We start from the raw sequence: 25,452 nt of genomic DNA, 5'->3' as shown, positions 1-25,452 counted from the left end.
GTGGTCAGTCTAATCTAAAGGCCTGTGCAATGTTAAATTGTGGAGATCTTCAGTTTTTGTTAAAGGGCGTGTCCATGGCGCCATGACAAAATTTGATGTCTCGCCACAGCAAGAGAAGTTGTTGTAACTCAGGCATAAAATGTTCAATCTTCCCCAGACTCCGCATGTTCGATAAGAGTCCTGGCCTGAACACATCTGAAGGCCAATATTCCATTATAATGATAGCGCCACCTGCTGGCAACAGAAAGATTGGCACATATATGGAATAAACATTGATTTATTCCACTTATATTTATGAGTTTAAATGCATATTTCTCACCGTTCGCCTATTTACTAAAGCCACTCGCTGCCGGTGAGCCCGGGTGCGAGGGCCCGTTCATCGCTGCTTGCAGCTTTAATTAGGGCCCGAGCACCTATGGTGTGAGGACCCTCTTGGAATTGCTCCGTTTATTAGGGCCCGAGCACCGATGGTGTGAGGACCCTCTTGGAATTGCTCCATTTATTATTATTATTATTATTAGGGCCCGAGCACCGATGGTGTGAGGACCCTCTTGGAATTGCTCCGTTTATTATTATTATTATTATTATTATTATTATTATTATTATTATTATTCTCTAAGATGAATCGCATTTTTGAGAGCCTAAACATGCTCGAAAAGTCATGAAACTTTGCACACACCTCAGAACTGGCGAAAATTTACGTCTGATATGGGTTTCAGAAGTGGGTGTGGCAAAATGGCTCGACAGCGCCACCTATACACGTTCAACGGTGTGCGCCTCGAGCTACATTTCACGTACATGTATGAAAATTGGTATACACATGTATCTCTCCAATACCTACAAAAAAGTCTCTTGGAGCAAAATCCGAAACCCAACAGGAAGTCAGTTATTTTTAATTTTATGAGCAAATTTTGTGTCATTTTTGTCATTTCCATGCGTTGTATTTTAACGAACTCCTCCTAGAGATTAATTCAGATCAACACTAAAGTTGGTATGCCTAATCTAAAGGCCTTTGCGATGTTAAATTGCGAAGATTTTGAGTTTTCGTTAAAAGGCGTGTCCGTGGCGGCCTGGCGAATTTCGATGATTCGCCATGAAAAATGAAGTTGCTATAACTCAGACATACAATGTCCAATCTGCCCCAAACTTCACATGTTTGATGAGACTCCGAACCTGAACATATTTACATGCCCATATTCAGTTATAGTCATAGCGCCACCTATAGGCAACAGGAAGTGGCATATTTTACACTTCGACACACTACTCCTAGAAATTTTTTGACATCAATGTCTTTTTTGTGGTCAGTCTAATCTAAAGGCCTGTGCGATGTTAAGTTGTGAAGATCTTGAGTTTTCGTTAAGGGGCGTGTCCATGGCGCCGTGACAAAATTCAAAGTCTCGCCATGGGAATAAAAGATGTTATAACTCAGGCATAAAATGTCCGATCTTCCCCAAACTTCACATGTTTGATAAAAGTCCTGGCCTGAACAGATCTGAAGGCCAATATTCCATCGGGTGTGGCAAAATGGCTCGATAGCGCCACCTATACACTTTCAACAGTGTTCGCCTCGATCTACGTTTCACGTACATGTATGAAAATTGGTATACACATGTATCTCTCCAATACCTACAAAAAAGTCTCTTGGAGCAAAATCCGAAACCCAACAGGAAGTCGGTTATTTTTAATTTTATGAGCAAATTCTGTGTCATTTTTGTCATTTCCATGCGTTGTATTTTAACGAACTCCTCCTAGAGATTCATTCAGATCAACACCAAAGTTGGTATGCCTAATCTAAAGGCCTTTGCGATGTTAAATTTCGAAGATTTTGAGTTTTCATTAAAGGGCGTGTCCATGGCGGCCTGACAAATTTCGATGTTTCGCCATGAAAAAGGAAGTTGCTGTAACTCAGACATACAATGTCCAATCTGCCCCAAACTTCACATGTTAGATAAGACTTCTGCCCTTAACAGATCTACATGCCCATATTCAGTTATAGTCATAGCGCCACCTGCTGGCAACAGGAAGTGACATGTTTTACACTGCGACAAACTACTCCTTGAAATTTTATGACATCAATGTTATTTATGTGGTCAGTCTAATCTAAAGACCTGTGTGATGTTTAGTTGTGAAGATCTTGAGTTTTCATTAAAAGGCGTGTCCATGGCGCCGTGACGAAGTTCGATGTGTCGCCATGGGAATAAAAGATGTTATAACTCAGGCATAAAATGTCCGATCTTCCCCAAACTTCACATGTTTGATAAAAGTCCTGGCCTGAACAGATCTGAAGGCCAATATTCCATCGGGTGTGGCAAAATGGCTCGATAGCGCCACCTATACACTTTCAACGGAGTGCGCCTCGATCTATGTTTCACGTACATGTACAAAAATTGGTACACACATGTAACACACCAATACCTACAAAAAAGTCTCTTGGTACGAAATCCTAATCCCAACAGGAAGTCGATTATTTTGAATTTTCCCTGCAAAATTGGTGTTGTTTTTGCCATTTTCAGGGGTTGTACTTTAACGAACTCCTCCTAGAGATTAATTCAGATCAACACCAAAGTTGGTATGCCTAATCTAAAGGCCTTTGCGATGTTAAATTGCGAAGGACTTGAGATTTCGTTAAAGGGCGTGTCCATGGCGACCTGACAAATTCCGATGTTTCGCCATGAAAAAGGAAGTTGCTGTAACTCAGACATACAATGTCCAATCTGCCCCAAACTTCACATGTTGGATAAGACTCTTGACCTGAACAGATCTACATGCCAATATTCAGTTATAGTCATAGCGCCACCTATTGGCAACAGGAAGTGAAATATTTTACACTGCGACAAACTACTCCTAGAAATTTTATGACATCAATGTTATTTTTGTGGTCAGTCTTATCTAAAGACCTGTGTGATGTTTAGTTGTGAAGATCTTGAGTTTTCGTTAAAAGGCGTGTCCATGGCGCCGTGACGAAGTTCGATGTGTCGCCATGGGAATAAAAGATGTTATAACTCAGGCATAAAATGTCCGATCTTGCCCAAACTTCACATGTGTGATAAGGGTCCTGGCCTGAACAGATCTGAAGGCCAATATTCCATTGGGTGTGGCAAAATGGCTCGATAGCGCCACCTATACACTTTCAACTGAGTGCATATACACTTTCAACGGAGTGCGCCTCAAGCTATGTTTCACGTACATGTACAAAAATCGGTACACACATGTAACATACCAATATCTACGAAAAAGTCTCTTGGTACGAAATCCGAATCCAAACAGGAAGTCAGTTATTTAGAATGTTCTCTGCAAAATTGGTGTTGTTTTTGGCATTTTCAGGGGTTGTACTTTAACGAACTCCTCCTAGAGATTTATTCAGATCAACATCAAACTTGGTCAGTTAAATCTAAAGGCCTTTGCGAAGTTAAATTGGGAAGATCTTGAGATTTCGTTAAAGGGAGTGTCCATGGCGGCCTGACAAATTTTGATGTTTCGCCATGAAAAAGGAAGTTGCTGTAACTCAGACATACAATGTCCAATCTGCCCCAAACTTCGCATGTTAGATAAGACTTCTGCCCTTAACAGATCTACATGCCCATATTCAATTATAGTCATAGTGCCACCTGCTGGCAACAGGAAGTGACATATTTTACGCTGAGACAAACTACTCCTAGAGATATTTTGACATTAATGTATTTTTGTGGTCAGTCTAATCTAAAGGCCTGTGTAATGTTAAATTGTGGCAATCTTGAGTTTTTGTTAAAGAGCGTGTCCATGGCAAAAATGACAAAATTTGATGTCTCGCCACAGCAAGAGAAGTTGTTGTAACTCAGGCATAAAATGTTTGATCTTCCCCAAACTTCACATGTTCGATAAGAGTGCAGCCCTGAACACATCTGAAGGCCAATATTCCATTATAATGATAGCGCCACCTGCTGGCAACAGAAAGATTGGCACATATATGGAATAAACTTTGATATATTCCACTTATATTTATGAGTTTAAATGCATATTTCTCACCGTTCACCTATTTACTAAAGCCACTCGCTGCCGGTGAGCCCGGGTGCGAGGGCCCGTTCATCGCTGCTTGCAGCTTTAATTATTATTATTATTATTATTATTATTATTATTCTCTAAGATGAATCGCATTTTTGAGAGCCTAAACATGCTCGAAAAGTCATGAAACTTTGCACACACCTCAGAACTGGTGAAAATTTACGTCTGATATGGGTTTCAGAAGTGGGTGTGGCAAAATGGCTCGACAGCGCCACCTATACACGTTCAACAGTGTTCGCCTCGAGCTACGTTTCACGTACATGTATGAAAATTGGTATACACATGTATCTCTCCAATACCTACAAAAAAGTCTCTTGGAGCAAAATCCGAAACCCAACAGGAAGTCAGTTAATTTTAATTTTATGAGCAAATTTTGTGTCATTTTTGTCATTTCCATGCGTTGTATTTTAACGAACTCCTCCTAGAGATTACTTCAGATCAACACCAAAGTTGGTATGCCTAATCTAAAGGCCTTTGCGATGTTAAATTGCGAAGATTTTGAGATTTCGTTAAAGGGCGTGTCCGTGGCGGCCTGGCGAATTTCGATGATTCGCCATGAAAAATGAAGTTGCTATAACTCAAACATACAATGTCCAATGTGTCCAAAACTTCACAGGTTTAATAAGACTCCTGACCTGAACAGATTGACATGCCCATATTCAGTTATAGTCATAGCGCCACCTATAGGCAACAGGAAGTGACATATTTTACACTGCGACTAACTACTCCTAGAAATTTTATGACATCAATGTCTTTTTTGTGGTCAGTCTAATCTAAAGGCCTGTGCGATGTTAAATTGTGAAGATCTTGAGTTTTCGTTAAAAGGCGTGTCCATGGCGCCATGACGAAGTTCGATGTCTCGCCAAGGGAATAAAATATGTTATAACTCAGGCATAAAATGTCCGATCTTCCCCAAACTTCACATGTGTGATAAGAGTCCTGGCCTGAACACATCTGTAGGCCAATATTCCATCGGGTGTGGCAAAATGGCTCGATAGCGCCACCTATACACTTTCAACGGAGTGCGCCTCGATCTATGTTTCACGTACATGTACAAAAATTGGTACACACATGTAACACACCAATACCTACAAAAAAGTATCTTGGTACGAAATCCTAATCCCAACAGGAAGTCGATTATTTTGAATTGTCCCTGCAAAATTGGTGTTGTTTTTGCCATTTTCAGGGGTTGTACTTTAACGAACTCCTCCTAGAGATTTATTCAGATGAACACCAAACTTGGTCAGTGTAATCTAAAGCCCTTTGCGATGTTAAATTGCGAAGGACTTGAGGTTTTGTTAAAGGGCGTGTCCATGGCGGCCTGACAAATTTCGATGTTTCACCATGAAAAAGGAAGTTGCTGTAACTCAGACATACAATGTCCAATCTGCCCCAAACTTCACATGTTGGATAAGACTCTTGACCTGAACAGATCTACATGCCAATATTTAGTTATAGTCATAGCGCCACCTATTGGCAACAGGAAGTGAAATATTTTACACTGCGACAAACTACTCCTAGAAATTTTATGACATCGATGTTATTTTTGTGGTCAGTCTAATCTAAAGACCTGTGTGATGTTTAGTTGTGAAGATCTTGAGTTTTCGTTAAAAGGTGTGTCCATGGCGCCGTGACGAAGTTTGATGTGTCGCCATGGGAATAAAAGATGTTATAACTCAGGCATAAAATGTCAGATCTTGCCTAAACTTCACATGTGTGATAAGGGTCCTTGCCTGAACAGATCTGAAGGCCAATATTTTATTGGGTGTGGCAAAATGGCTCGATAGCGCCACCTATACACTTTCAAATGAGTGCATATACACTTTCAACGGAGTGCGCCTCAAGCTATGTTTCATGTACATGTACAAAAATCGGTACACACATGTAACACACCAATATCTACGAAAAAGTCTCTTGGTACGAAATCCGAATCGAGAGTTTCAGAGATTTGGGCTTGATTTTACTAAAAGATAACTTGTGTAGTGCAATGTTGAATGAGAGCAAGATTGGGTGACCAAGTTAATAGGAATTTTGATTCAAAAGCCATATTCATTTTACAATAGGAATGGAAATAGTTACTTAAATATTTAAATGAAATAATTATATTTAACTTACTCTGTTCGTCTAACACTGCATATTTTCTTTCCTTCCTCTCTTTTTCCAGCAGGATACACTATCACTGGACTGATTTTGGAGCAGGAATGTTGACCATCTGAATTGCCGCATATCTCTGTGCATTTGGATGTCACTGGTGTCAAAGCATTTCCACTCAACTCCCCGCCATCATCTTTGTCGGCTTCTTGGCTCCCTGTCGTAGTGGGAGAAGGACCAGGATGTAGCGCTGAGACGTGTTTCTGACTGTTACACTCCAGTCATTTAAGTGTCACTCTGCAGTCTTTTGCAGTATGCTGTACTGACCCACAACATCTGAAACAAATACGGTTCTCCTTCAGGAATGATTTTCTTTTGTCAATATGCCTAGCTATGAAGCTCCTGCTTTTTTTTAGCAGGTGGGGCTTTTTATGAATGAGACATAGCTTATTAAGACTTTCCATAATCTTCTCACCAGAGCTACACTGGATTGTCATAGAATCTTGTGGAGCATCTGTTTTGTGTACAGTCACAGAAGCTCTGTTGCCACTTCTTGTGTATTTCTCAATTTTCAAGCCTTGGGTGCTGGAGGATGTAAAGGCAAAACTGGGATCGTTTTTCACTCGTGCCGGTTGTCTTACAAAGCTGGAGAAGTAATGAAAAGGTGGAAATGTGACTCCATTGTCTCCATTGCCTTATATTTGGATCCTGTGGCTACCCATTTCTCTTGCAAGCTGTAAGGTAATTTCTCCACCATGGGATTTATTCCACGAGCTGTGTCCAAATATGACAAGCCAGGTTAATATCCTCCCTCTTTTGCGCACTCTATCTCCTGAAGAATGTCACCTAACTCCCTTAGCCCAACATTATCTTTGTTGGTTAGTTTAGGGAAATCTTTTCAGCAGAGCATGTTCTACTGCTTCTGATGACCCATAACATTCTTCTAGTCTTTGCCAGACTAAGTCGAGTGCTGCTGTTGGGTTGAACACATGCACAGAGCGAATCCTCTTTGCTTGCTCTGCAGACTCCTCACCAAGCCGTTTTGTTATCAAATCCAGTTCTTTCCTCGATGAAAGGTTTAGATCAACCTTCAATGCAAATTGTGCTTCTGAGTGTTGCCTGACATATTCAGAGGTGCGTTTGAGCTGAACTGATAGGTAACTCAAATAACTCTGGACTAAGTTCACTCTTGATAGACTTATCATTTTCTTCATATGCAGCTGCTTCTGCTGTTGCAGCAGCAACAGCCTTCTGACTTTTTAATATATGGAGACTCACTTCTTCAAAGCTCGACAATTAGCTAACAGTGTAAAGTTCTTCCAGAAAAAAAACAAGGCATAACTTTACTTGAGTTCCACAAAGAAACTTTACTTTTCTTATTGTACTGTAAAACTGTAACAAAGAGCAAATGACAAACAGAAATGAGCTCAAACCAATACAGATACCTAAAGTACACAACTTACAGGAACATAAATGCTGAGTCAAAACTAATAAAGTGAGTGAAGTGAAGTGACATTCGGCCAAGTATGGTGACCCATACTCAGAATTTGTGCTCTGCATTTAACCCATCCGAAGTGCACACACACAGAGCAGTGAACACACACACACACACTGTGAACACACACCCGGAGCAGTGGGTAATAGCCATGCTAACCATCAGTTTAGTCATTTGACATGAGAAAACTCCAATAAACCAAAGATATGCCAAGTACAATTACTTTTAAAATTTTTTTAGTAATATGTACAGTACTTACGGACAAATAGTATCCAAGGCAACAGTGTAAAGAAAAAAATTGCAGCAGGAGAAAACACCACTAATGCTCTGCTCTGCTGCACACTCTATTGACTGTTGATAGAAATTTGCTACCGAAAGTGAAACTTAAACTAAAGCTACTGCTGCTGGTTAGCCAAAAGGGGGCACTGTTGCACACACAATTATGTTAAAAAACAAACTCTTAATTTACTTCAGAGAGGTCAGAACAACGTTTGTGAATATTTTGAATAAAACAGGTATAACTAAATAAAAGCGATCCATGTGCATACAGATGTATTGTAGCTGCGTTGTGTCACATGACAAGCATGACGCGTCGCCATGTAAACAATAAGGCGGTAAACTCTAAAATAACGGTCGTCTAAAAAAACTCACGCCGGGGGCTTAGCTAGAATATTTTAAACTCATGTGCGAAAGGGTATATGTGTGTAGAGAGATATTGTTTGCTCTCTTTGAAGTTTTATTGTTTTAATGCATGGTTTTCTGTTTTGTGCGGGTTCCTGAGTATTTGCTGGCAATTCAGGAGTGAAGTGTCCAAAATGAGGAGGGTCTGGCTGCAGACATGCTCTTAAAATGATTTATTGATTCATTAATTTAAAGACTGCAAGGGACGTCACTTGTGGAAGTGCAGGTGTCTGAGAATTCAGGTGCATGTCTGGAGCCAGACCCTTCTCATTTTGGACCCTTAGCTCCTGAAATGCCATTGACTTATTTCTCAATTTGATAACATGACATGCTGAACAACATGAAACATTAAAAATGAATATAAAACGTACATAAATACTATATATACTCCTAAACCAGGTCTTTGTTTACAATGATGTTTTTGATATAATATTTTTTCAAATAGTAGGAGTGCTATTGAAGTACTACTTTCCAAAGATATTTTCCAAGACGAGGACATAAGGACTACAGTTAACTGCAACTCGAGAAATTCGTCAAGATGAAGGAAACAACATTCGAAGCTGCCATCTCATACCAGTCCAGTTTTGGGGCGTTAAAAAAATGAAAGTATCTCCTTAATGTGGACCAATCACCGTCACGGGTTACTCTATAAAGAATTTTGTATTTGTATTGCTTCTGATTATATAAGCTTTGTAATTTCATGAAATAGACATTTTGACAAAAAACATCTTTCTTTGGCACACTCCTCTTTGAATTATTTTACAGTTTGTTTTATAACAACTCGATTAGCAAATGTTTCTATTTATTTCCTATAATAATAAATGGCATGACAAAAGCAAAGCACCTCTGATGCTGAATTTTATTTACGCAGATCCAAAGTTTACCGAAAATCTTCAGGAATTTCATTCAGAAAATGCACATCTGATATGTGGAATGAGACAAAAACCCACAGAAACAATTAAATGCAACTGCTTGATATTTATTGAGTTCTACTTGCACATTCGTAAAGAAATTAGGGAGAATTAGTTAAAGGAGCAATTGACCAAAAAATGAAAAATTGATTACAAACTTGCAACCTTTCACTTCACAAGACATTAATTGATGGACTGGAGTCGTGTGGACTATTGTGATGTCTTCATGATCAGCTGTTTGAGCTTTCATTCTGATGGCACCCATTCACTGCAGAGGATCTCCTTTAATAAGCAAATGATGTAAAGTTATATTTCTTCAGATCTGTTCTGATGAAGAACTAATCTTTATCTTGGATCGACTGATCGTAAGCGATGTTTTAAAATTGTCATTTTTTGGTCAACTATTCCTTTAATGCAAGACAATAAGACATTCACAATTTTACATGAAACTTAAATGCTGGTGTTTATTTCTTCACACACACATAAGGCTTTTTAATATGACAGGGGTTGTCATTCCAGTTACTCGAGGCTATAGCAGGAAGGGAAAAAAATCTATTATTGTTACAGTATAAGTATTCTGATAAAATGTAATGCTTGTTAAGGTAATACAGCCAATTCTATTCCTTTACCATTTCATAAACATTAGGTGAAGTTAAAATACAGTTCTACATTCGGCTGGTTATTGGAATTGAGGCTACTAAGGATTTCCAAGATAAAACAAAGATATAAATAGTGATGATATTTCATAAACATTTAAAACACTCACGTTGATAGTTCATCATAAGACAGTGTTCGTTTCTATTGCTATTGTCAGGTTGTGAAGGAGCCCATATCTCTTGGTCCAGTTTTGATCCATCACTCCAGAGCCATGTTCCCTCCTGTGAACAGAACACCATAAAGGACACTCCGTTTCCATCACACACCTACATGGCATTATTTGATATTCATAAATATAAAAAAACATGTTCACACCAACCATTTGGATCACAAGTTCATGATGTTAACGCATCAAAAACATGTTTGTGTTTCTCTATAGAAACCAGTAGACCTACCATGCCAAACATATCAGCTGTATCCTAATCTTACTTTTTATTCTATGACATAACTCAAAAACAACTACAATATACAAAATAAAAAGAAAAAGAATGGCTATTGACAAGTACGCTAAACAAATGTAAAACAAACATACTGAAACAGCGTCATAGCCTCCTATCCAGGACTCTTGTCTCTTGAGTTTGATATTTAATCATGATCTGTACGAAGATGTACTCCTCATAACTGTGTACAGAGGCCAGGTTCCCATCGTAGCCCAAACACTGTTTCTAAAGAGAGTAGGACATAAAAACTATTGTTAACTAACTGAAAATTTCAAGACTTAGAAATGAAGGAATCCCTATGATAAGATGGCATCTCATACCTCTGCATCAATCCAGGAACGCGGAAAGTTAAAAAAGCGGAAGCATCTACCTTTATATGCAGACCATCCACTTTCACAGGTTTCTGTAAGAAAGATAGGGGAGTATTATTGCTGCCTTAAACCTTTAGTATTTTCATTAAACTGAGATCAGATTGATATTGTATGTATACGCACCTTGTCTGACCAGGGTACAGGTCCCTGTTTAAAATGTGTAAATAGCACAAAGAAATAAACAGAACAAAGATACAAATTAAACAATGTTTAAGTTTGTAATTGTCCAGTTACAGAGACCATATAATCAAATGTAAAATAGCATTGCATAGTCTTCACTGTATAAATGAAAAAGAGTTTAGTTCTTGTTAAAATGACAAAGTAATTTAGTGAAGCGCAGTGAGAGATTTTCTCTCATTAGATTTCTTGGATTAAAATAAGGACATTGACAGCAGCTGCTAAATTAGGTGCAGTCACTTTAAGAGACAATCCATCTGATTTCTTTCTCAACAGTTTACATTCACTTAAGAGGTAACAGACCGCCAAGACAGGTACAACATAATATTTTATGCATTTGTCAGTTCAAGAGCAAGAAGAGGCTAAACTCAATTTGGTGTTGAAGGGCTGAGACGTGGCTCTCTGTGTGCACAGAACACAGCGCACTGATGCTGAATTAAGCTTTTCACCTCTTTTTGTGTTTGTATGTTTATGTTTTTGTTCACTCAGGTTTTCTTTGTGGATAATTTTGTGTCGTTTGGTCCAGGGTGGTCCACAGCCCTCTCACAGCCTGTTGTTAAACAGATGTGTCGCCTTAGTGGCGCGAAAATTTTCACGTAATCGTGCTGCTCGTATGAGGAGGTTTGCAAGGTACCAGCTGAGCTTTTGGAGCGTCGCAAAACCGTGACGCCACGCGTCCTGTTCCGTGCTCCAGACAGTTAGCGCTCACACTGCATGCGAACCGCGCCCGAGTCCAACTGAACCGTGCTCTGGCCCACCTCTTCCAAGCGGGCCAGGGCCGGCCAATCGAGCCACGCCCGGGCATGGTACGGAGCACTCACACTAACAGTCGGTGGGATTTGAGGTAAACTGCATAAATTAAAAACTGGGCCACATACACTTCACAACAATTACCTGAAGCATCCAGAGCAAAAGAGCAGGACAAATGTAACACACTAAAATATCTCACCATCGCTTATGCCAGTAAGAAGTGCTGTCTCTGAAATAATAAAAGAAAAAGAATATATATATATATATATATATATATATATATATTAAACATTTTATTAATCAGATTACAATTAACAGTCTGTGGGATTTGAGGTAAACTGCAACCTGAAGCACCCAGAGCAAAAGAGCAGAACAAATGTAACACACTAAAAGACAGCATCAATATCTTACCATTGCTTGTGCCATTAAGAGGTGTTGCCTCTGAAATAATCAAAGAAAAATTATATGTGTGTGTGTGTGTGTATTAAAAATTGTAATAATCAGATTACAATTTTATGTCTAAATCCAAACTAACAGTCTGTGGGATTTGAGGTAAACCACATGAATAGAAAACTGGGCCACATACACTTCACAACAATTACCTGAAGCATCCAGAGCAAAGAGCAGAAAGAAAGACAGACAAAGAGGCCAGACTGCCATTGTTCCTGAAATCAACCAGTACTACTGCACACCTGACAAAACATGAAGACAGAACAGTTTTTATTCATTATTAACCTGTTCTCAATGTCCACATTCCAATATTGCCAGCTGTACAAGAGCCCTGTGCGTCACTATGGAAAGGATATATATATATATATATAAGCATTTCAAGTGATCCACTGACTCAAGCCACACTTTTATGAAACAGTAAAGTGTAAAGTTTTGAACGGCTGAAAAACCTCACCCTCTATGAAGTTAGTCACGTCCAAGTACTCTGTAGCTCTCTGCAGAACAACAAATGCTTGACTCTTCAAAACCAGATCATGACTCCCCTATTTTTATTTGGTTCATACACAGAGGAGACTGTTGTCTGATTGGTTCCTGTCTCCAAAACCCACAACAAATCCTTATCTTAAACCTAATCCCACACAGGAAAACCAGGAGAGTTATGATAAGAAATGAGATTTCAACACCACACATTACATAACCTAAAATCAATACAAACATTACTTGACTTGGTTATTTTATAACATTGTGTTAATAATGACTCTCTAGTGTTGTGGATGTTGTCAAATTTGACATTTCATTTGGTCACTGTCACTATGTTTATAGGCATTATTCACAGCTATAGCAAGAATGGAAAGGGGTTTTGTCTGTAATTCTACATTGAGATCAGAAGAGAGATGAAGAACATACATCACGTGAGGAGTACATATTCACGTTGTGCTGTGGGGCTCCTTGAGCTCATCAAAACTATTCATTAGTTCCTCAAATGTTCATTTCCGTTACCTAATAGATTGGTGAGTTTTATTCTGTCGAAGGAAAAAAACTGAAATTCAGGATTCTATTTATATTCTATATCTTGGAATTTTCTTATGCCTCTGTAATAACTGGACAACATACATACATACTGATAGAAAATAGTGATTGAGAAAAACATTTTCACTTTGCTGTCCACAATGAATGCCAAGACAGTGCAAAACTATATACACACATACGTAAAGAATAATTGACGACGGGCCATTGAATTATTATAAAAATAATTATATATGAAAAAATATAAATTTAGACTATGTATATGTAAATACGTGAGTATAGAGTAGGAATATAGAATGTGAAAAATAGATAACACACACCTGGTCACAAATTCGACACACCTGTCACATACTCACACACACAGCTGTTCCCCTTTGTCACGGACAATATATTCTCCACTCTCACACCACTCTGTCTGGCTGGATTAATGTTAATTGTGATTTGTAAGTGTTCATGTATACTGGTGTCTGCATTTTGGCTGCGTCTGCTCTTGTCCCTGTGATTTGTTTCTGTTTGGTTTTTGGCCTTGTTGGCCTTTTTTGTTCTCATTAAAAGATAATTTCTCTGCATTTGCACCCAGACCCTGTTTCCTTCACGGTTCCGTCTCTACCGCGCCGTGACCATATCCTCCTCATACTTAATCATTAGTAATACCTAAAATCAGAGGAAATTATAGGTGACTGACCCTGATGTAGAACCTAACACTGATTGTGAGCCTAAACTTCACAAAAGCTATAAACTGTTTCTTCATATCTGATTGGTTAATCACAGTGTGGTTCCAGGGTCAACAAAGTTCTGCCGGAAGCTTCAGCATAGGCAACTGCTTCAAACATTCAGACAGGTTTTTTTTATATCAATGTTCAAGGTTCATTTGCAAACTTGACTCATCTAGTTAGTTTTAACAATGCATCATGCTCAAACATGAGCAATGTTGAATCACTGTCTACATGACCCAGTTTATCACGCTTATATTGAAATCCTCCTACTTTTTTCTTTGAAAAATTCGGTTACACTTTATTTTATGGTTATATCTATTAGTTGCTAATTAGCATGTATATTACTAGAATATTAGCCATGTATTAGTGCTAATTAAGCACATATTAATGCCTTGTTCTACATCCCTAATCCTACTAATTATCAGAAAATTAAGAGTTTATTGAGAGAAAAGCCATAGCTATTAGTAATAAGCAACTAATAGATGTAACCGTAAAATAAAGTGTTAACAAAAATGTATATGATAGTTTTATGCAGTTTATGCAGTTGTTGATTTATTTATACTACATTTTTCAAGGCACACTGCTCCCCGGGTACCACAGGAAAAAATATAAATATAAATATAAAGTAGATTTAAGACAGATTAATTTCTTTATTTTATGTGCAAAATTCACAGTTTATCCACAAGCAAAACTGGCTTAAATCTCCTTTGTATTCCTATTTTTCTTGCTGAATTTAACTCTCATCCCTGAGGCTTATGAATAACAACAACAAATGCAGTTGTTTGATACATTATTATTACATGAATATCATGATTAATCAAATATATTTGAGCCTTTTTCCTAAGTATATAATCTCATACTATGATGTAACTCCCAACCCTACCTAGTACAGTTCTCTTACGAGAGTTCTCTCGTACTGTGTCTTAGCTAAGACGCTACAGGAAAAATCTCTTTTCACGAAACACTGAAGCAAAAAATTATCCTTAATTTTGAATTATTGTAAAGCGCATTTGCAGCAGCACACAGCCATAGGCGAGACGGCTCGCTCGCTCATTGGCTGCTCTGCGGCAACTGCACAAGCCTATCGAGCGCAGGCTGATGCAACATCAGACCAATGAGGGCGCTCGCGCCCTCCATGCCACTTCCCGCCGAAACGGGTGTGGCCTAGCCCTATAAAGGGAGCTCGAAAAGGCTGACTCACCTGATTTTTCATCTCTTCAGCAAAGCTCACGCACCGCTGGATCACGAGAGGAAGCAAGCGCCGTCCATAGCATCTCAGCGGGACGAGCCATTCCTGAAGCCGTTGGCCTACGCCGCCTTCCACTGCCGTTCCTGCTGCGCGTTCTGGCGCCTATATCCTTTTTTGTATCCTCGTGTGTGTTCGCCCTGCGACACACACTTGTAAAAGAGCTGCGTCTTTTTAAAGATGCCCTCGTGCGGCTTGTGCAGAGCCCCGCTCAGCGAAGGAGACCGTCACGTCATCTGCGTCTCCTGCCTGGGTGAGGATCATGCAGCGCTCGCGCTCGCTGACGGCGGCTGCCCTCACTGCGAGCTACTGCCGATGGTGACTCTGAGGACTCGCCTGGCATTCTTCTCCGAGCCTGCATTCCCCGCTGCGACGCAGCGCCGTAAAAAGCGCCACTCCCAGCGAATTCCGGAATCGTCTCCAGCTCTACCGAGCTCGCCGGTTCTCCCTGCTTCACCGGCCTCCCCTGCATCGCTTCCCGATGGTCAGCGCCCGCTGTCTGCTGCCGCGTCTTCCGAGGAAGTAGAACTCAGGGCCGCGTCGGGGGAAGAGGACACGTGCTCTCTGCTTGCTTCGGGCAGTGAGGGTTGGGCGAGCTCCGGGGATCTTGCGCCTTCTGCTCAGAAGCCCAGCAGACGGGCTGATATCGAGAAGGAGCTGATGCGAGTGCTCCTGCTGGCCGCGGCGAGCCTTGGCCTCGAGTGGTCTGCACCAGCGCCCCCTCTCTCGTTCCCGGCTGGATGGTAGCTTTCTTCCAGATGAGCGTACTTCTCCTAGCTCAAAGCCCGCCCCGTTTCTTCCTGAGCTTCATGAAGAAGTGGCGAAAGCTTGGAACGCTCCATACTCGCCAGCATTTTCCACACTGGATGATGCTAAAAACAGAGGCTACCAGTCACTTCCGCCGGTGGAACAGGCTATAGCGACGCACCTTTGCCCGCCCTCTGCTGGACGGCGGACGAAAGCGGCGTTGCCATCGAAAGCCTGCTGCATGACGTCATCTCTGCTCGCGCGGATCTTTTCTGCTGCTGGGCAGTCTGCGTTACACACCATGGCCATGCTGCAGATTTTCCAGGGTGATCTCCTCTGGTGACCTGAAGCTATCTGTCTCGCGAATTTGAGGAGTGCTTCTGATCTCTCTCTCCGCGCTACTAAGTCCGCTGCACAGGCCATGGGACGGGTTATGGCTTCCGCTACTGTGGCTGAGAGACATCTATGGCTGACGCTATCAGACATGGCAGAGTCTGAGCGCGCTGCGTTCCTCGACGCCCCGCTGACTCCCGCTGGCATCTTCGGATCGTCTGTCAACCAGTTTGTTGAGAGATTCGTCGAGGACCAGAAAGCGTCGCAAGCTTTCAAGCACTTCTTGCCGGCCCCGCAAAGCTCTCAGCCACGCCCCCCGCCTCCTGCTGCTTCATCGCAACAGCGTAAGCAACGTAGCTCGAGACCCCGTTCTCGCTCTACCAGCCGTCGCCCCGCGCCGTGGGAAGCACGGCAGAGGATTACGGTGAGGCCGGAAGTCCCGAAGTCATCCTAGCACTTCTAGGAAAGCGCCGGTGTACGAGTTCCGCTGTGGCCGAGCTCTCACCCAAGCGCGCTGCTGTTTCAGTTCCAGGAATTGTGACTGTCTCAGCGTTTTCTGCAACGCGCAAGCCTGCACAGTTGCCCGCTTGCCTGCACACAAAAGCCGTTATCATGGCTACCCAGATATTTCCCGAAAAGAGTGTAAATTCTGGTGTCCCGGCCACGGCCGATGGTGCTATAAATGTAGTGACGATGCCCACTGCTCAGTGCCCATCTCCGCATATAAGCACAGCCCTTCACACAGGGCTTGCGCCCATAAAATCAACTCAGATCGATCGCGCGCACTACACAGTAAACGTGCCCACTCCTACGTGCCCACAAACACTATGTCACACACGGCGTGTGGTTTCTGTAAAAACGAAACCCGTGCACGTGCGCTCTGCCCAGGCAGACAGCGAGTCGAAAGCAGTAAATGTGCACTCTTACAGCCCACAGTTACTCACAGACCCTCACTCGGTTAGGCACCGTGGTGGAGTCGAGGAAGAGCGATCTGCCCGTTGTGATCAGCGCGCTCCCAGCCTCAAACGTCACAGGCATAACGCCCATGTTACAGCACACCGAAGCACCGCCGTTGCCCAGCCAACAGAGCGCGCTTCGCATCCAACCCTTAGCCATTCATGCAGATGCATGGTCAGCGCTTCCAGGGTTTTCGGATTGGGTGCTAGACATTATAAAGAGAGGCTACTCGCTACAGTTTTTTCGACGCCCTCCGCGCTGTTTAGCGCGCGTCGAAACTACGGTCAAAACAGAAGTAGCACACCTACTTCGGGCCGAAATATCAAAACTGTTGAGCAAAGGGGCTGTGGAGCCTGTATCTCAAGCTCAAAGCGAAGGGGGGCTGTACAGCAGATACTTCTGGCTCAATCACGATCAGAGCTCGTGGAACACGGGGCCATTTTACTCGATCACCTCGAGAAACTCTGTCTCAGTGTCAACTGGACGAAGAGTTCGCTGAACCCCAGTCAGACGATACTGTTTTTGGGTATAGCTCTGGACTCACGCTCCATGATGGCGCGGCTGTCGCCACAGCGCGCGTTTGGCATTCAGCGCGCAGCGAGCTCTCTCCGCTGCGGCACGACCTTCTCGCTCAGAGAATTTCAGAAGATGCTAGGTCTCATGGCCTCAGCATCTCCAGTTCTTCAGTTGGGCCTGCTCCGCATGCGCCCCTTGCAGTTCTGGCCGAAAGCGCGGGTACCGTGCGGAGCGTGGATATCCGGTCAGTTGCGTCTCAAGGTCAATCAGAGCTGTGTTACAGCCCTGAAACCCTGGACAGCAAACGACTGGTACCAATCAGGTGTAAGCCTGGGGACTTCCTCGAAAGTGAAAATGGTGTCAACAGACGCCTCCACTCCCCGAATCAAGGGCCGCCACGTCTTAGTCCGTTCGGACAACATGTCTGTGGTGTCCTATATAAATTGCCAGGGCGGTCTCAGGTCCCGAAACCTGTACAGGTTGGCAGAACGCCTCCTGGTTTGGGCTCAGCGCAACTTGCGCTCGCTGAGAGCAGTTCATGTGCCTGGGCTACAGAATCTGGGTCCGGACAGACTGTCCAGAAACAACATTCCCACAAGCGAATGGTCTCTACACCCACAGACAGTCCAGCTGTTGTGGGAGAGATTTGGCAGGGCGGAAGTGGACCTCTTCGCGTCCCACGAAAACGCTCACTGCCCCGCGTTCTTTTCCAAGAACGAAAGTGCGCTGTCACAGAGGTGGCCGTGCTGCCCGCTCTATGCTTCCCCACCGTCTCCCTCCTTCCGCAGGTGATAGAACGGGTGAGGGAAACGAGATGCTCAGTGCTGCTTGTAGCACCACTTTGGAAGAACCAACCATGGTTTCCAGATTTGATGCAGTTAGAAGACACTGCCCCGTGGCCAGTGCCGTTGAGGAGGGACCTCCTCTCGCAGGCCAGGGGCTCGATTTGGCACCCTCAACCGGAGTTGTGGTCCCTCCATGTGTGGGCGCTCAACGGTTACCCGCTGATCTCTCAGTGGGAGTGCTAAATACTATCACTCAGGCTAGAGCTCCATCGACTCGACGGCTGTATGCCTCGAAGTGGTCAGTATTCTCCAGCTGGTGCACAGCTCGGGGACGTTCACCCCTTAGTTGTGAGGTGACGGAGGTTCTCTCCTTCCTACAGGAGCAGTTGGATAAGGGCAGAGCCCCCTCCACGCTCAAAGTTTATGTGGCGGCTATCGCAGCGTTTTCTGAGACAACGCTCGGTCAGTCAATAGGAAGGAATGATTTGGTCATCCGCTTCCTTAGAGGAGCTAGGAGGCTGAATCCTCCCAGACCTCCGTCAGTCCCTGTATGGGACCTCTCAACGGTTTTGGAGGCCATGAAAGGTTCCCCTTTCGAGCCTATCCGAACGATTAGCCTCAAACATCTGTCATTCAAGACGGTGTTCTTGTTGGCTCTCGCTTCAGTGAAGCGTGTGGGTGACCTGCACGCGCTCTCGGTGAGCCCGACGTGCTTGGAGTTTGGGCCTAATGACTCAAGGGTCATACTCAAACCTAGGCACGGTTATGTGCCGAAATCCCTTAACATGCCGTTTCTGGCTCAGGTTATTTCCCTGTCTGCCCTGTCGGTGTCAGGAGAGGATGGAGACTCAAGTCTTCTTTGCCCCGTTAGGGCTTTAAGAGCTTACGTGTCTCGCTCCGCTGTCTTCAGACAGACTGAGCAGCTGTTTTTCTCGTTCAGTGGACGTTCCAAGGGAATGGCTGTTTCGAGACAGAGCCTATCCAGATGGATAGTTGACGCCATAGCGTTAGCTTACGCTTCCAGGGGTCTTCAGTGCCCACTGGGCGTCAGAGCACACTCCACAAGAGGCGTCGCCTCGTCGTGGGCGTGGTCTAGTGGGATCTCCTTATAGGATATATGTATGGCGGCAGGATGGGCCTCGCCGTCTACATTTATCAGGTTCTATAACCTGGAGGTTCCCGCCCTGCAAGCAAAGCTGCTGTCGGTATAGTTGAATCAGGGTCCTGATTGGAACTCTGAGATCGCAAGCGCTATGCGCTGCCGACTGTTATATGGGCAGTATTGCGTAAGACCCACATTACCACATTGGTCAGGCCTTGCCTTGATTATGTGATGCCCCCCCCCCCTTCCTGTTCTAGGACTCTCTGTGAGTCCCTCTGGTGATTGTGCACTGTAAGTCCTGGGCGTCGCTTCCAGGTTTATTGGTGTGTGATCCCTGCGTGCACGGCGCTTTACATGGGGTTCCCGTAGCGTCTTAGCTAAGACGCAGTATGAGAGAACTCTCGTAAGAGAACGTAAGAGTACTACGTTCTCTGCCGTGCGTACGATTCACTCTGGTTCGCTTCGGCGATGAAATAAATCAGGTGAGTCAGCCTTTTCGAGCTCTCTTTATAGGGCTAGGCCACACCCGTTTCAGCGGGAAGTGGCATGGAAGGCGCGAGCGCCCTCATTGGTCTGATGTTGCATCAGCCTGCGCTCGATAGGCTTGTGCAGTTGCCGCAGAGCAGCCAATGAGCGAGCGAGCCGTCTCGCCTATGGCTGTGTGCTGCTGCAAATGCGCTTTACAATAATTCAAAATTACGTTTTCCTCCATGTTTGCAATATCTCTACAAAGGAGATGTAGTGCAGCTGCTCGAAGATTTCGCCGTTGGAGAAGACTGTTGATGTAACACTCAAAAAATCTTAACTAAATCCTAAACTTAAACATTAAGATGAACAATATTTATAAATTCTGACTAATATATATATATACATATACAAGCCTCTGAGCCACACAATCTTCAACAAGAGCAGGAGAATATTTGTGGGAAAATTAGGCTTTCTGTGTCTGCTCTCCATGATCAGCATTACCTGTAAAACATTTTATATCTTATGCTGTTAGCTTTCCATTTCATGCTAAAATTCATTTCATATGTTTATATAGTGAAAGTAAGTGACCTGAGCTGCATCCGAAATCGCATACTTCCATACTATATAGTAGGCGGTAAACAGTATGCGAAGCAAGTAGTATGTCCGAATTCATAGTATTTGAAAAACAGTAGGCGAGATGTACCCGGATGACCTACTACTTCCGCCCGAATTCCATAACATGCATATGATGGACACTACACTATCCCATGATGCCACGGGAAAGAGGGGGCATATTGGAAAAAATGATCGCGCTAACGTCAGTGCTGCACATCAGCTTGTTAACGTTTTTTTTTTTTTTTTAAATGGACACTTCATTGTTTAACAGTTTAATGATTTATTTCCCCTCTGTCTAGTGTTCATATTTAAGTTAGTATATATTTTGTCGGCTACATAGCAAGGTACTGTTAATAAGTATGCCTCAGTTTGTCAATGTAGCATTAATATCATTATTATTTTATAATCATGATTAATGTTTACTGTTTTGACCTTACAGGGTCTGATGAACACACTAATGAAGCCCTCTTCACTGGAAAGCACAATGCTGCCATAAAAGGTTTTGAGTAAGTCAAAAATTCTCTTTCACTTGGCCTTTTAAAAAATCCACTTGTCCCTGATAAGCAGACAAGCGTTGATGTCGAGCCCCGTGATGTGTGTTTAAACTGCTTCAGTAGGCTAGGTCCAATCTTTACGACTCCTACGTTGTATTGCGTCAATGGAGAGGTGCGTCAGTTCTTCCTCGTTTTTTGTCCATTAAATTCATCATTAGTGATGTTATGCATTGCAGTGAGGGTAATATCATTTGTGCCCCCTTGAAAAAATGAAATGCCCATCCATGAATTTGTGTCTGGCGCCGGGTCTATGTTGAATAACTCTCTACATGACCCAGTTTATCACGTTCATAGTGAAATCCTCCTACTTTTTTTCTTTGAAACATTTCAATGAATGTTTATTTATATTGCAGTTTATACAATTATTGATATATTAATACTACATTTTTCAAGGCACACCCCCAACTGCTCCCCGGGTACCACAGAAAAAAACAATTCAAATGTAAAAAAAACAAAACAAAAAGGAACACGAAGGAGATTTAAGTCAGATTGATTTCTTTATTTTATGTGCAAAATTCACAGTTTATCCACATGCAAAACTGGCTTAAATCTCTTAAATGTATTCCTATTTTTCTTGTAGAATTTAACTCTCATCCCTGCGTTTTTTGATGCATTATTATTACATGAATATCATGGTTATTCAGATATATTTAAGCAAACCCATTATAGTTGTTTTCTTTATTTGTCACTATGATTGTTCATTGTTAAACATACTAGCATCTTTCCCTAAGCTTGTATGTAATTATAAGTTCTGCAGTGTTGTGTTTTTTAGTCGAGGTAAATCCTTATATCGTCTACTGTTTTTAACTTAAATCCCCATAGCAGTTGTAACACAATTGCTCTTACCTTTTGAGATTCAGTTACATGACCATAGGACCTGGATTCCTCCCCGAAACCACATCTGCTCAGCTGGGCCAAGCCTCTAAACGCTTAGTAGGTTTACAGAAGAATATGTTATTCATATATGTATATGAATTACTCAGAGACTCTCCATTTAATAAAGTTGTAACGCATCACCGTTTGTAATGGCTTCGCTTTATTAGTAGACAATAACTCATAAGCAATCAAACATATGAAAATAACAGCAAGGAATTCTTCACCACGGGGTACGGCCCCAAACTCAATACTCCTTATTTGGTAATCACATATATCCCTACACATAATACATGATCTTTATCACCGTCTAGACAGAGTACCAAAAGTTCAAGTTGGAAAAAATTGCAGGGGTTGGTCAACCACACATCACTGATACAAAAATCATTTATAGCTTTTTGCAAGTATAGCTATTTGGCCTGACCTGTGTTAACCACACAGGTCACAGCTGCATGTTAGTATAGCAAAACAGCATAGCTAGTTAGATGTTCCATTTTGCAACCTGGTTGCCAAATGCATCACCTTCCTTTTTCCATCTTCTGCACAGGATAGCAAATAACAACTTCGGACCACAAACATATCACAAAAATATACCCCTATAGCAAAGGGGTATAATATGTGTGAGCAAAAACATACACCTGAAACTCTTTATCTTCTTTTAGCTGGTGTTTAAAGTTGCAATGATTCTAAGTCATCTGTTAACATTTGCAGCTCTAGACTGATCCCATTATAGTCAGACATTTCTTTTATCAACTTCATTATTCTTTTATTCAAAGTTTCCTGTTGCCGCATCAATTTTATTATAGTTCTCAATTTGAAGTCCATATTGTCACGGCACGGTAGAGACGGCGCCGAGGAAGAAACAGGGTCTGGGTCCAAGTGCAGGGAAGATTCACTTTTTAATAAATGAGAACAAGAACAAAAAGGCCAACACGGCAAAAACAAAACAGAAACGAATCACCCGGACACAAGCAGAAGCAGCAGACACGAAACACACAATTAACATTATGCAATTTAACTCACAAATAACAATAGCAAATAACATTATAATAATCCAGGCAGGCAGAGAGGTGGGAGTGTGGAGAATATATACTCGTGAACAAATGGGGAACAGCTGAGTGTGTGTGTGTGTGTGTGTGTGTGAGACAGGTGTATCGAACTAGTGACCAGGTGTGAGTAAGTGTGTGATTGGGTGACACAGCTGTACGGAGTGAAGGTTATGAGTGCGGGAGAATGGAAGTGGCGCCCTCTGGTGGTGAGAGGGAGGAACACCGGGTCCGGACTCATGACAGATATGGTGTTGATGTTCCAGGTTTCTTCTTTGTTCGGCGACGCTTCTCCACTTTCGCTTGCTTTTTGGTTATTCTGCTTTCTTCCACTTGTAGCCCTTGAATGACGAGATCACCAAAGTCTACATTTATTTTACCTGCTTTACAATTCCCTATAGAAATCGGCCCAGTCGGAATTGATCTGAAAACTTCATATCTGCCTCCTTAACGGGAAACATTACAGCAGTAATAATAATAAATATTAGCTAGGAGCAACAAGTACACAAACACCTCACAGCATCAGAAACTCCACAACTCTACCTAGTAGAGTTTTCCTCCATGTTTGCATTATCTCTACAAAGGAGATGTAGTACAGCTTTTTTTTTTTTATTAAACCTTTATTTAACCAGGGAAATAATCACATTGAGATAAATATCTCATTTACAAGTGAGCCCTGGCCAAGGTAGCAGCACACAATATACATAACTACATAAAACAAATTACACAACACACACATATACAGCAATAAAGCAAGATTAAACGTTAAGAGCAAGTGCAAACAGATTTGAATGTTTGGTTGAGATATAACTTGAACTCATTAATTGAAATAAGTACATCAAGTTTCAATGATCTTTGGATCTCATTCCAAGCAGCTGATGCGCTATAAATAAAAGCAGTTTTTCCAAACTCTGTCTTCATTAAAGGAACATTTAAAAGAATATATCTACTTGAACGTAGATCATACCCTTGACTATTAAAAGTTATTAGACTATTCATATTGAGGAAGCTGGCCAACTAATGCCTTGTACACAAGTATGAGCCAGTGCTTGTACCTTCTTATATGAAGTGAAGGCCAACCTACCATTTCATACAGTGCACAATGATGAGTGTGATATTTTGTGCAAGTTATAAATCTTAGAGCAGAGTGATAAACAGAATCTAATGATTGTAAGAGAGCTTTAGTGGTATTTCTGTAAAAAAACATCTCCATAATCTAAGATAGGTAAGAAGGTAGATTCCACCAACTTTCTCCTGGCTGACTGTGAAAAACATGCACTATTCCGAAGATATGTCAATAGAATATGCAAAACAATAAATAATGGTATCGTCGGCATATAAATGAATACTTGCGTCTGATAGATTATCACCAAGATTGTTAATATATAATGTAAACAACAGGGGACCCAAAATGGACCCCTGTGGCACACCAGATTCAATGGTGAGCTTATCAGAAAGAGAACCCTTAATTTGCACTCTTTGACACCTATTCTTTAAATAGTTCCTAATCCAACCTAATGCGGTTTCAGAAAGACCGATACAATGTAAACGCAACAAAAGAATACCATGATTGACCGTATCGAAAGCTTTAGTCAAATCAATAAACATTGCAGCACATGATCTTCCAGTATCTAGGGCGCAGGTAATGTCATTTAAAACTTTCATAGTAGCAGTTACTGTACTATGATTTTTTTCTGAAACTGGACTGAAACCTAGATAAAATGCTATTGTTAATTAAAAATTCCTTTAGCTGTTCGATAACAATAGATTCTAAAATTTTAGCCACAGCTGATAGCTTCGAAATCGGTCTATAATTATTTAAAATGGTTGGATCACCGCCTTTCAACAGGGGTACAACCAAAGCAGATTTCCAAACATCAGGAACAATATTCTGTTCCAATGATAAAATATAAATGATTAAAAATATAAGCTAATGGGCCAGCAATGATCTCGGCAGCTAATTTAAAAAAAATATGGCTCAATTTTCATCATGCCCTGCAGACTTCTTGATGTCTACATTTTTTAAACCTTTTAAAACCTCACTTCTTGAAATTGTAGAAAAATTTAAGGTCGGACTATCTTCTCTCAGAAAAGATGGATTTGGTATAACGCTCACAGGAATTTCTTTGAAAATAGAACTTGAAGAAATAAAGTGCTTATTAAAAATATTTACCATATCCGTCTTATTATTAATGAGACTATCTTTTACTAAAATTTGGTCAGGAAAATCATTCGATAACGTGGAGGGAGAAAGTGATTTGATGGTTTTCCAAAATTTTATAGGATTATTCAGATTTTGTGAGGTTTCTTTTAGACAGTAGTCAGATTTAGATCTGCGTACAAGAGCTGTGCATTTGTTTCTCAATACTCTAAATGCTACCCAGTCTCTTTCTGTATCTGAGTT

At 41.8% G+C, this 25,452-nt stretch overlaps 1 protein-coding gene and 1 long non-coding RNA gene across 2 annotated transcripts in view; both read right to left on the bottom strand.

The window, feature by feature from the left end:
- Positions 1–12,603, bottom strand: part of LOC132134918 (galactose-specific lectin nattectin-like) — a 154,697-nt gene extending 142,094 nt beyond the window's left edge. Inside the window, exons 1-3 of the mRNA XM_059547173.1 lie at positions 12,519–12,603; positions 12,217–12,306; positions 12,026–12,055 (exon numbers count right to left, since the gene is read on the bottom strand). Coding sequence (XP_059403156.1) covers positions 12,026–12,055; positions 12,217–12,274 — 88 coding nt within the window. The 5' untranslated portion in view covers positions 12,275–12,306; positions 12,519–12,603. The remainder of the gene's footprint in view (positions 1–12,025; positions 12,056–12,216; positions 12,307–12,518) is intronic.
- LOC132136298 (uncharacterized) lies at positions 9,655–11,121 on the bottom strand. The gene is made up of 5 exons (XR_009431221.1): positions 10,811–11,121; positions 10,637–10,719; positions 10,409–10,541; positions 9,986–10,097; positions 9,655–9,748 (listed from the first exon to the last, which is right to left on the bottom strand). It is a non-coding gene; the product is annotated as an uncharacterized LOC132136298 (long non-coding RNA).
- Positions 12,604–25,452: the final 12,849 nt, after the last annotated feature.

The sequence above is a fragment of the Carassius carassius genome, chromosome 1, assembly GCF_963082965.1.
Source record: "Carassius carassius chromosome 1, fCarCar2.1, whole genome shotgun sequence".
In the NCBI taxonomy this organism is placed as follows: domain Eukaryota; kingdom Metazoa; phylum Chordata; class Actinopteri; order Cypriniformes; family Cyprinidae; genus Carassius; species Carassius carassius.
This window is presented reverse-complemented; position numbering and strand designations above follow the sequence as displayed.